The following is a 12867-nucleotide window of genomic DNA, read 5'->3' as shown; positions in this document are numbered from 1 at the left end:
TGCAAACCAAACCAATGCCCATAAGCTTTTACTGGGTTAAGACCAATGGTGGAATGTTACGGCTGCAATCTACTGGGATTGCTCAGTGAGTTAGCGACGTCAATTGGGATGGTTGAGTGTGCTCATTTTTCTAGAGATGTCAATAGCGTGGTCTTGACCTACCTAGATTTGTAATTGGGTGGAAAGAACCCGTAAGTTTTCTTTTGAGAGCTATTGGGCGAATATATTTTATCTTGGTGTGCTGCAGCGAACAGAGGTTCGGAAAAATATCACCTTGGCATGTACTTCGTTGGAGGTTTTTACCAGGGTTGTCTATTTCAAGAACTGGTGGTAGCTCAGTAATAGGATCGGTGATGCTTGATTAGTAACTCCTTACCCAATCACTAGCTACACTCTTACTCCCTTCGTCCCAAAATAAGTGTCTCGAGCTTAATACAAATTTGTACTAGAGGTAGTACAAAGTTGAGATACTTATTTTTGGGACGGAGGGAGTATTTTCTTTCATTACAAGAAGATTTTCATTTTTCCCTTTTTTTTCCTTTTAGTATCGTGTGTGCCTTTTTTTAATAAAGGACATTTAATTGAATTGATACATCAAGGTGATACCACCGCATCGAAAGAATGCCCGGTCTCTGCATAGCGACATGCACACAGCCAACATGTCCTACAGACCGAAAAATAAGCATTCATTTTAACGTACAAATAAATCAATTCAGCCTAGTGTGCGGCAGTTCCTATCCGGTGTGCATTGATGTAAAAAAAAGGCGTGTATGCATCTGTTGATCTAGATGCCGGGAGAAATATACCCTTTTTCCAAAATATTTTATCAATAAACATCGATTGCCATGATTGCTTTCTCTAAAAATAAGAGGGCAGGACATGCTATAAATTCAATTGAGCCGCTAATATAATACGAACACATGTAAAATAAAATGTACTATGGGGAACTCACCTTAGTATGTGGCATACCGTCAGGGGACTCTTGTTGATCTACTGGGTAAAGAACGACGCTCAACTCTTTCCTATGCCATATTTGACCACCCTGTTTTTCGTTGTAAAATTTGAGTAAATCACTGCCATATTCGGAGTTACTGAAGCTCTCGTTCACAGTGGTGATGAACAGAAGGTACTTGTCATCACACTCGATGCTCTGTGCAACGGACTTCTTCGCCACCCTTGTTACAAAAAATTCCTGTTGGACCTTGGTGGCAGGATTACTCCACCGTCCGGACGGGACGTGTACAATGCCTCATTGTTCCTCATACACATAGGAAGAAAAACGACATAGTTATCCGTGGGGTTGATTAGCTTGATTGAGGACGAAGCTGACAACATCGTGTTTGGCAGAAAGGGGAAGCGGAGCTCACTGGGGTAAACCTGGATCACCCTCTTTGGGTCAGACAGGCTTATCTACAGAAGAACAGAGGAATCATGCAATTAATCGAGTACATTAGCTTATGGCAAAAACTGCATCATCCTTTATTTGGACAAGATAAATAACAAGGAGGAACAGTGGGCAAGTGGTGTTAGGATATCCAATTTTTATTTTTATTTTATTTTTTGTGAATAGATGATATCCAGTTAACAATACAACCAGATGATTTTTCATGGAACTGCGGAGAGGTAGGACGGAAAAATATTGAGCGAGAGCGAACTATAAAGCAGTCTACAATACAAATTCACAATATACAATTGTACTACACAAATGCTCCTTCCTATCAATCTTCTACCGTTCTATCTTGAGTGAAATGCGTCATTAGTTCATCAACTCAAATTGAATGCGTGATTGAGGCCAACAACTTAAAGAAGTGATTAGATCTGATCCATAAACTCGTTTGTTTGATTAAATAAGGCCAAAATTGTTCGGGGAAAAACTGGCCATGTAGCTACCATGTCAGCCTATCTTTGACCGCTCGCAAAGTGACGAATTTTTACAAGGGTCTTTCAGCGACAATGCTGACCTAATCAGATGTAGGAAAAAAAATTGAAATGCCTCATCCTGTGTGGGACTCCCTGTTCAAGAATTCGGCCAATTAATGTGTTAACTTGTCGATTGAACGAGTAGCCAATGAACTAATAAATTGTCCGATTAATTAATTAGCTGGCCGATTAACTTGTCGTTAGCCTATTAGTCCCCTACCCACTAGCCAACCACGATATCCTCAACAGTGGTGGGACTTGAACCCATGATCCAAGGGCAAAAACAAAACATCAATGACTACTACACCGCTAAGTGATTAATGATTAACTTATCGTTAGCCTACTAATCACTTTTTCTGCCCAAGTCTTTGTCGATTCTGATAGTATGCCGAGTACAAAATAATAGGTTGGTCACAGAAAAATGAAATGGAAAAAGGAAACAAAAAAACACTGGAAAAATAAAAGCGCTTGCACGCGTCGAGTGGGTCGGCCAACTTTGATTATAGTTGATGTTTTGGTAAGATCTGATTTGATTTGATTTGGGTATGAGTAGTGGAAGGAACAAATGTTTGGATTTACTTGAGATTTTTTTAATGATTTGATTTGAATGAGTTAATGCATGACGTTATTTTGGAGAAGCGTTGATCGGATTGAGTTAATGTGTGCGTCAAATGGGCTGGCCCAAATTAGGTGCGCTTGAATGAAAGGTCGCCTATGAGACGTTGTGCGCATAATATCGGGTTGGTGGGAGGTGAGGCGACGCTACCAACTCCCCCTAGTAGTAGAGACTAAGTGACTCGTTCATTGATTAGATTACATAGTGTATGTTTTAGTCTGGTACACAACCTTTTGGAGTTTTTTTGGCAAGGGTGCCAAATTGATCCGGTCGAGCAATCATTTTGCTTACGTTGCAGTTGGTCCCTTACTTTGTAAAGAACATAAGCAAAATAGTCTCTAGCAAAATATATATTGACTAAGATCACATTGCTTGCATTGTGTTTTGTCCCTTATATTGATTAGGATCACTTTCCTTGTCTTGTGATTTGGCCCTTACTGTGTAAGAAACGAAAAAAAAGGAACAAATCACTTTCATTACACAGTATATATTGATTCGACCCGGGTTTTAATTTTTCCATAGATCAGATCAGGTCGCCATGCTATATTAAAACAACATGTGGCAAAGGAATAAAATGTGGACCCCAATATGGAAGCCAACCCGAACGAAAATCCAAGAAGATATTAAAACAACATGTGGCAAAGGAATAAAAAACCAAAAATATGTCCTGGCTTTATCACTAGAACACACAAACCCTTACAAAAAACCTAAAAAGTAACTTGCCCATGTGTGTACAGATGAAAACTTGCCAATGTCCAGCAAAATAGTTTTCCATAACTCTGTAAGTAAATTTGCCAAGACACCTAAATTTCAGTGTACATCGCACAGTTGCTCTAAATTTTCTTTAAGATAACATATATGTCATGCATGTGGTAAAAAATAAATTAGCCATCGTAGAGATAATAAAAATGCCATGTAATGTATGAGAAAATTGTGTGGTTAAGATAACACATTTGAAACAAAATTTCCATGACTTACTAGGGAAAATTTGGCATGTCGTGAGCCATAAAAATGCCAAGGCATGTATAGAAATAATGAGAATTTTTGGCCACGTGACTATATTACACCCATTTAGTAAATAAAATTGCCATGATTTTTCATAATAAGTAATTTGAGTAGAATAAACTTGTTTAAAATTTACCATGATGTTATTTTTTACAAATTGAAAAGTTTACAAACAATTTGATTCCTATAAAAAGCATGGCAAAATGATCTAACAAAAAACTCTGATAATGCTTACATGGAAATTTTATAGAATTGCCATGGTAAAAATCTACCCAGAATTTATGTTCGGAAATTACCATGGAAAAAATTAACAGTGGAAAAACAAACTATGACTAAATTTGCCACGACAAGTATATGTTCAAAATTTGTCATGGTATTTTAATTAAAACTGCCATGATTTGTATATGAAATTTGGTATATATGTAAAAATAACACTAATTATGACCACATTTACCATGGAAGATGTATGCCAAATTTTGCCATGATTTTTAGTTAAAACTCACATGCTTTGCATAATAAATTTGTCATTTATGTAAAATAGCAGTACTTGAGACGAAAATTGCCATGGCAAAAGTATATTAGAATTTTCCATAGTACGTTAATGAAAATTGCCATGCTTTTGTATACGAAATTTGCCATATATGTCAACTAACACAAAAATTGATCAAATATTACATGGCAAATGCATATTCAAATTTGCCATAGTATATTATATCAAAATTGCCATCTTTGTGTAATAAAATTGCAGTGTATATGAAATAACACAAGAAATTGATCAAAATTGTCATGGCAAATGCATATTCAAATTTGCCGTGGTATTTTTTATCAAAACTGGCATGATCAAAGAAATCTGCCATGTATGTGAAATAACACAAAAAAATTGATCAAAACTTGTGACGGCAAATGCATGTTCAAACTTGACATGGTATTTTTACCAAGTTTGCCATCTTTTGTGTGATCAAATTGTCGTGTATGTGAAATAACACAAAAAATTGATCAAAATTGTCAAGGAAAATGATATTCAAATTTGTCGTGGTATTTTTATCAAAATTTTAATGATTCCCCGCTCTAATTAGACGTTAAAAATAGATTAGTGTCGGATGCGGGGAAAGGTTGGGTTTTCCTATGAATGGACCCTTTATTTTTTCCTTTTTTTTAGAAATCCTAATTATTCTTGATTAGGGATTGAATAAGGGATGTTATGGATTGAATGTGTAAAAGAAGCAGTATATTGATGCTTTATAGTAGAAATTTTCCATGTATGTGAAATAGTTTGGTAATGGATTTCCCATGTGACCATTAATGAATTAATTTGTCAAGTTATGACCAAAAAACCTATAAAATGAAAAGTTTTTAAGAATATGCCATGTGACAATAATGGAATTTTCGTATGAACAAAAATGAATTGCCATGATACCAAGACACCGGAAGAATAATTTACCATTATACATGGCAAACTTGTATGAAAGCCTAAGAAAATCATAGCAATAATGCCATGGGTGAAAGAAACTAAAGTAGAGCACAAATTTTCCATGGCAAAAATCATCATTAGGTTTTGCCGTGTCGTTACAAAAATATTGCTTATTAACTTTGTGGTGGCACGGATTGACAAATGTTCTGTTCGGTATTTGTTCATATGGAAAATTCCATACGGCATCACATTACTCATCTAGATACTTAAAAAAGAAAAAGAAAATGCAGACACACTCATTGAATACTAACTTGCGACTGGTCAAAGAAATGGCAAAACTATTACAAAAAAATCTATAAAACATGCCTGAGCTTATCAAAATTTTGCCATGGTTTGAGGAAACCATAGCTTTCTGAATGTTGCCATATCGGTTTGATGAAAATTGTCATGTTAATGTTAAAAAATGCCTATGTCTATGATAAAGATCTTATCTTAAATTTCTTCTTAAACCATTGTCAGAAAATTGCCATGTTCTTTTCTAGCTGCACATGGCAAATTGGATGGGGATTGAGGGGGAAAACACATGGCAAAAACTTGTTGGAACAAACCATGTGAACAAAAAATTGCCATGTTTGTGGATTGGTGATACTAGAGTCTAGGTACATAAGGTTCATGTTTGTCATTGTGCTTTACAAGAAAATTTTAGCATTAGCCTACTCACGCAAATTGCTAGAAATTGGGATCCAAAATTCTTACCTCCAAATTGGGCGCCATTTGCGACATACTACATGAGGCAGGGAGGGGAGTCAACGTTGAGCAGTCGACGACAGCATAAGCGACTGGAGAGAGGCGAGGTTGAACACCCAGCATCAGAGGAGACAAGGATGACCAGCCCCTAGCTCATGCAACGGATGGCAGGGATGATAAGAAGCCACATCGAGAGGAAAAAAAACAGCCTGCAACAGCGTCCATGGATGATGGCGAGGACGAGAACCCACATCCAAGGGGAGGGAAGGTGCATCGACAGGAGTTTATCAGCCTACGACGGCGGCCACAGAACATTACGGGGGATTTGGATCATTTGCCCCACTTCACATGGGGTTTGATGATTTGCCCTAGGGTTGTGTCAATGGCTAGTGGCCCCGGCCGCACCCGTCAATCTCGAGGGGGGGATCCAATTTCTCGAATGAGGACGAGCATACGCATCGGGCATGAGGTAGCCGAATCGAGGGGATTTGAGCAGCCCGTGATGACGGGCTCGGATGGCGGCGAGGATGGTCTACTCGGTGACACGGCCTCGGATGGCGGCGAGAATGGTCAGCTTGGCGACGGCGGCAAGGAGCGCACAGATGGAGGTGGCCTCAAGGGCCGATGCGGCCTTCGACCTCCGCCCACGACGGCAGTTCGAGCCGGTTGGCACAGACCCGGAGCATGCCGGCCAGGTGCGTCGCGGCGAGCCTGCGGTGTTCAGCCTCCTCTTCCCTCTCTGGGTTGAGCAAATAGAGTGGTCGCGATGTGGTGGGAGGAATGGATATGCAAAGCGGAGAGAGGTGTGGAGGGGGAGGAAAGATGTGTTCGCATTGGGGATCATTTTTACCGAACAATCTCATTTGCTGACGTGGTTGTGATCCTCTGTTTTAAGATGCATGCTCAAATCCAGCGGTGAAAATGACGTTTGGCCCCAAATCTTGAAAGGCCGACGTCAGTTTTTATCATTATATATATAGCTTACCACAGAACTAGTTAATGGTACGTGCCATGCACGTGTAGAGGTAGTTATAAACACACATACTTTTTTACGGGACATAAACACACATACTTGTGGGTAATTTTAAGTATCATGGTTTGAAGTACCATAGGAGGACTCGCATTGTTAACTAATTAATCATTATATATATATATATATATATATATATATATATATATATATAATTTAATATTGTATTTGTGTAATATCGAATTCACACAATTTATACCAAGAGAAAAAGATACCCACTTCATCCTCAAAGGTTTGGCTTAATAAAATTTAAGTCATCCTAGATTGAGCGATGGAAAAAAGTACTATTTGCAAGTTAATTATCATTACAATAGAATAATAATTAATATTGATTACGTCTTTTTGTTGATCATATTTTTTCAGAGTTTATTAGTAAAAATAAAGAAAACAAGGATAATAATACATGTAAAAAATTGTAAGAGAAAATAAAAGCTATCTAGTTGTAACACATATAATAACATTTTTATTTTGTTTTTCATTCTATAATCAGTTCAGGCTTGTGCATCTATACCCAGGCTGCACCGTCACATGTTTTTTCTCTCTCTCGTCCTGATGCATACTTGGTTGCTTGCTACTGTGGTTGCTTGTACTACAATTCTGCTCTACTATTGCATGCATCACGGGAGTGGCTAGATATTTCTCGAGAGTGACGGCGGGTTCACATGGGAGAATATCATGTACTCCCAACCCTAGGGTGCTCCCGGTGCTCCGAACTCAGTAGCACATTTTAAAATGTTTGAAAAGTTCTGAAAAAAAATCCAGCACATCGACACAACATCACTGTATGTTGTCATAAAATTTGAAATCTAAATTCGAATCATAGCTTGAGAAACATAAATGATAAATTCGACAATAAATAGTACACAACATAAGTTGGGCTTTAGATTTGGCCCATTATCACATTGATGTTGATTTTGCCATTTTTGTATCTCGAGTAATGTTTTGAATTTTTTTTTGACTACATACATTGATGTTGTGTCAATGTGCTAGATTTTTTTCAGAATGTTTTGAACTTTTAAAAATGTGCTACCGAGTTTGGAGCACCAGGAGCACTCTAGTGATGGGAGTACCCGATATTCTCCCAGGTTCACATGTGCATCCTAGAAAGTACTACATCTGAGATGGCTGACAGCACAGGGAAAGGCCGCAGCGCGAATCCCTTCAACTTAGGCCATCAGATTGATATATCTAACGGTTCATATACAGCCACGTAAACATGAAACACAGGCCAATAAATTTGAGCTGTCTGATTAGAAAGATCCAACGATGCATACGACTTACTACTGGTATATTATATAGGAGTATAGATATATATGCTCCGTACTATGTAACCTAAATAGTACACAAATCGCTTAGCAGCATAATGGTCACTGGATGTTGATTTGCCCTCAAATCTCGGTTTCAAGTCTCACACAATGTGTGATTTTAATATAATTTTCTTTATCGGATTAGATTGGCGTTGTTGCAAAAAGCTCCTTGTAAAAATTAGTCGGTTTGCAAGCTGTCAAAATTAGGCTGACGTGACAGCGACATGACCTGGTTTTCTTTTTACTTCGGAATCGAATTTGGCCTTATTTGATCAAATAAATAATTTGATGGACTAAATCTGATCATCTCATAAGTTGTAGGCCTAAAGAGTACATTCAGTTCGAGTTAATGGACTGATGCGACGCGTTTCACTTGTTCTACCTTTCCTCTTCATGGCCACCCCCAACCGGCACGATCCAAATCGTCTAACGTAGGGAGGGACGTTAGGAAGCTACCGCACCCTGACTTCCCTTCGCTACATAACTAATACTCCATTTATAAAGAAATATAAGAGTGTTTAGAGCATCTTCAATAACTGCGCAACGAGCGGCGCGCTAAAATAGTTTTTTGCGTGCGGTAGGGCGCTAGGTCCAGCAGCGGCTGAAAAAAATTTGCGCGCACGACCCGCTTCAACAGATCACTATTTTAGTGACCCAAACACGCTTATATTTATTTACGGAGAGAGTACGATTTAATACAGCGATATAAAGAGTAATTATCTACAGTGCTTCATGATTTGCATAAAATCTCTAACTTACCTTGGCCAGTTTAAACAAAAAGAACCAACCGGCGGGGGACATTGTAGCTTCCTGACTTTCCTCGTGCTAAGTCAGAGGATCCGGTTCCCAACCAGCAACAGTTACTGGAGGCTGGAGCAGTGCCGCGCACGGCGCACCTTTGCTCGCGGCTGCCGTCCGCCTGGCCGCCGGCGCCGCTGCCTCCCGCTAGCGATTCCGCCGTCGCTGCTGCTTGCTTAGGGATTGGTGAAGTCAACGCTAGAGGTCGATGGATTTGCTGAGGAACTGGCCAGAGGAGAGAGGAGCACTTAGCAAATCGATTGACTAGTCCAGCGGGAGGAGTTGGTCCAGCTTTTATCGTAAGTCCGAGGACACGGTCCATTTTTCATTTTTATTTTTGAGAAGAAAGGGAAACATGGCAGAGATGAGATCCATGTGGAGGCATGAGTGGAGATGGAGCGAGTTTATATTAGTCAAGAGATGCAGTTTTTTATTTTTTATTTTTGGCATTGAGAGGAGAGGAGATGAGATGGATCCATGTGGAGGCATCAGATGCTGTGACATTATTATATATATTAAGGACAATGCGATTCGGATTTAATATCAAATGTGACATGGGAACCGATAGAGGCTCCCTCCCCCAACGACTTCCATGGAATCAGTCTGATGTTGCTGAAGTTGTTTCATAATCTGTTCTAGTATGAAAATAGCCACAAGTGTATAGAAAAGCTAGCTGGCAAAAAGAATAATAAACAAAAACTGGTTGAAAAAAACTGCACCTTACTGATAAGCTTAACCTGTTTTGGATCAGTACAAGCAATAGAAAGGCATATGTAAAATGTGCCACGCTGAACGCTGCTCGTTGCTCGGCTGCCTCCGATGCCTCTAAGAGGCGCAATGGAGACATGTAATGATTCAGACACGAGATCTCTAAGGGCGATGATGGCAGATTGGCAAGTGGAAACAAGCAGCTGTTACAGGCATAAGATTTGATCAGGCCGGACGGTTGAAGGCTTAAAGGGGATGTGGCAGTGTCAATGTGCCATACTGCATCCGGTAAATTAGTTCAGGCCTTCACATTCAAGAGATGAACTAGGAGTGGAGTGCAGTCAGAATCAGGTGCTCTGTCCATCTAGGCATTAATTTTAAGTCTAATTCAACACATATGTGTAGGTACTTGTGATAGCTAAATTAGAAGTTAACCATATCCATTTCGAGAGTAGCAGGAGCACCGGAGCAGCTGAGCAGGCAGCGCAGCCGATGCAACTCAGGCAGGGGGGAAGATGCCCTTGACGGTGCGGTCGCATGGATACTGAGTTGCATTATGCAGCTTCTTCAGCTTGGTCTTGTGCTCTGCAGAGACACCAAGAGATCGACCAACAATGCCGGACGTTTACGCAGAAGTCTCTGCAATCAAACGAGAATATGCAGTGCTGCGCATCAATAATAGGACACTTTTGTTTTTGTTTGCCGGTGAGTTACTTTGCTGAAGTGACTGAAAGATATCTTCCTGAGAGGCCTTTATGTTGGGTATGTTCAAAATTTTGTTGTATTGCTAATATGCCATCAAGAGAAATACCAGCCACACTCTGCGATAAAGTGTGGAAGAAAATATGTTCTCAGTCTGCAGTAGAAGGACGTCAAGGAGGACGTTGCCTGATTTACTATGAATGTGTTATGTCTGAATATGTTCTGAGTCTGATCAAGTTGAAGGCAAGATACACCAGTGTTGCTTGTGGTTTAAAGAGTGTATCTGGCAGTGTCAATATGTCATAGCTGCAGTCAGAGTCAGGCACTCTGTCTATGCTCCAGAAGCACGCTAAATCTTCCATGGTTGCGGGTGCCGATGAAAAGCATCACATCTTGTATTACTAGTACAAGATGGAATGAAAATCGATATAATAAAATGAATCAATGGTTGTTGTTTATCCAACAACCATCTTTCCGGGCACATTCCAACTGCTTTAGGTGCTTGTGTCCGCTTAGAGTCCCTTTACCTGGAGGGTAACACGCTTGCTGGCCGAATTCCTTAGTCTTTCGTGAATTTGGAAGGTATTTCTGGTGATCTTTCTCGAAACAACATGAGCGGTGAAATCCCAAACTTTTTCCAGTCCTTCAATTCTCTGAAGCATCTCAACTTGTCCTTCAACGACCTCGAGGGTCAAATGCCACAAGGGGGGATATTTCAAAATTCTAGTGAGATGTCTGTCCAAGGGAACAGTATGTTATGTTCTAGTTCCCCAATGCTACAACTGCCACTTTGCTTTGCATCATCCAGACACCGGCGCACTTGGCGAACTCTAAAGATAACTGGGATCAGTGTGGCGGCTCTTGCTTTGGTCTGTTTGTCATGTGTAGTATTTATTCTCTTGAAGAGGAGGAGTAAGAGATCTAAACAGTCAGATCATCCATCATACACGGAGATGAAGAGCTTCTCATATGCTGATTTAGCCAAAGCGACAAATGGTTTCTCTCCAGACAACTTGGTTGGCTCAGGGGCATACGGATCAGTATACAAGGGTGTACTTGAGTCTGAAACAAATGGGATGATTGCTGTCAAAGTTTTCAAGCTTGACCAACTTGGAGCACCAAAAAGCTTTGTTGCCGAGTGTGAGGCCTTCAGAAACACTCGTCATCATAATCTTGTAAGGGTGATTTCTGCATGCTCAACATGGGACAACAAAGGGAACGATTTCAAGGCTCTTATTATTGAATACATGGCTAACGGCACCCTAGAGAGCTGGATTTATTCAGAAACAAGAAGACCGTTGAGTTTGGGCTCCAGAGTAACAATAGCAGTGGACATAGCTGCTGCATTGGATTATTTACATAACAGTTGTGTGCCCCCTATAGTCCACTGTGATTTGAAGCCTAGCAATGTGCTTTTAGATGATGCCATGGGTGCCCGTCTCAGTGACTTTGGGTTAGCTAAGTTCCTTCAAAGTCATAACTCTTCCAGTACTATTACTTCTACGAGCTTAGCAGGGCCAAGAGGATCAATTGGATACATTGCACCAGGTAAACATTTACTACATTATTATTATTATCTTTACTCCCTAATATGATTCAAGTTTCCCTTTTCCTTTATTCAAAAGGAACCTTATATAGTTTTCAATAATCATTGTTCTAAGATAACTGAAATTTAAACAATGCAGAGTATGGCATCGGGAACAAGATCTCAACGGCGGGTGATGTGTATAGCTATGGAATTATCATCCTAGAAATGCTCACGGGGAAACGCCCAACAGATGTGTTGTTCAATAATGGCCTGAGCCTTCAGAAATTTGTGGGAAATGCATTCCCCGAAAAGATCCGTGAGATACTTGATCCTAATTTCAACATCCCGAGTTTAGGAGACGAAGGTGTGGACCATGGAAACCATGCAATGGTGGGGATGCTGAGCTGCATTATGCAGCTTGTTCAGCTTGGTCTCTCATGCTCCACGGAGACACCAAAAGATCGACCGACAATGCCGGAAGTTTATGCAGAAGTCTCCGCAATCAAACGAGAATATTCAGCGTTGCGTGTCAAGGAATAGGACACTTTTGTTTTGTTCGTTTGTATGTTACAAGTGAGTTGTAGTCTATGCTTAGTTTTCTCAGGTGACTGGAAGATATCTTCCTGAGAGGCCTTTATGTTGGGCTTCTTCGAATTTTTGTTGTACCGCTGATACTTCATCAAGAGAAATACCGATCCACTGCGTGATAAAGTGCGGACTGAAAAAACATGTTCTCAGTCTGCAGCATAAGAGCATCTCCAACAGACGCCCTACGAAGCCGCGCGCTAAAAAAAATTTACAGCGCCAAAGTAGCGTTTTAGCGCGCCGGATGATCGAGCATCTCCAACAGACGCCCAAAAATATAGTGCCCAGCTACATCTCCAACAGACGCCTAAAATTAACCACACACGCTCGTGCCCAACTCGCCGCCCGTGGCATGCTCCCTGCCATGGTCATGGTGACGCGCCGCCGCACGTGGCCGTGGCCTGCTCGCCGCCGTAGCCGTGGCCGCGCCTGCGCCCCGCCGCCCGTGGCCGTGGCTGTGGCCGCGCTCCTCACCTGCTCGCCCCGCCGTGGCCACACCCGAGCCCGCCC

General features: G+C 40.7%; 2 protein-coding genes across 2 annotated transcripts in view; one reads left to right on the top strand and one right to left on the bottom strand.

The window, feature by feature from the left end:
- The window catches only part of LOC119283832 (probable L-type lectin-domain containing receptor kinase V.3), a 14873-nt gene extending 9147 nt beyond the window's left edge, over window positions 1-5726 (bottom strand). The window contains exons 1-3 of the mRNA XM_037563223.1: window positions 5709-5726; window positions 1282-1410; window positions 953-1042 (exon numbers count right to left, since the gene is read on the bottom strand). Coding sequence (XP_037419120.1) covers window positions 953-1042; window positions 1282-1410; window positions 5709-5726 — 237 coding nt within the window. The remainder of the gene's footprint in view (window positions 1-952; window positions 1043-1281; window positions 1411-5708) is intronic.
- A 488-nt stretch (window positions 5727-6214) lies between these two features.
- On the top strand, window positions 6215-12347 carry LOC119283831 (probable LRR receptor-like serine/threonine-protein kinase At3g47570). The gene is made up of 6 exons (XM_037563221.1): window positions 6215-6394; window positions 9948-10045; window positions 10105-10247; window positions 10827-10994; window positions 11133-11792; window positions 11930-12347. The coding sequence occupies exons 1-6, from the start codon at window positions 6215-6217 to the stop codon at window positions 12310-12312; spliced, it is 1632 nt and encodes a 543-aa protein (XP_037419118.1). The 3' UTR covers window positions 12313-12347.
- The last annotated feature ends 520 nt before the right edge of the window (window positions 12348-12867 follow it).

Source organism: Triticum dicoccoides, chromosome 4A (assembly GCF_002162155.2).
Source record: "Triticum dicoccoides isolate Atlit2015 ecotype Zavitan chromosome 4A, WEW_v2.0, whole genome shotgun sequence".
Classification (NCBI taxonomy): Eukaryota; Viridiplantae; Streptophyta; class Magnoliopsida; order Poales; family Poaceae; genus Triticum; species Triticum dicoccoides.
Note: the sequence above shows the minus strand (reverse complement) of the source record. Positions and strands in the feature narration are given on the sequence as shown.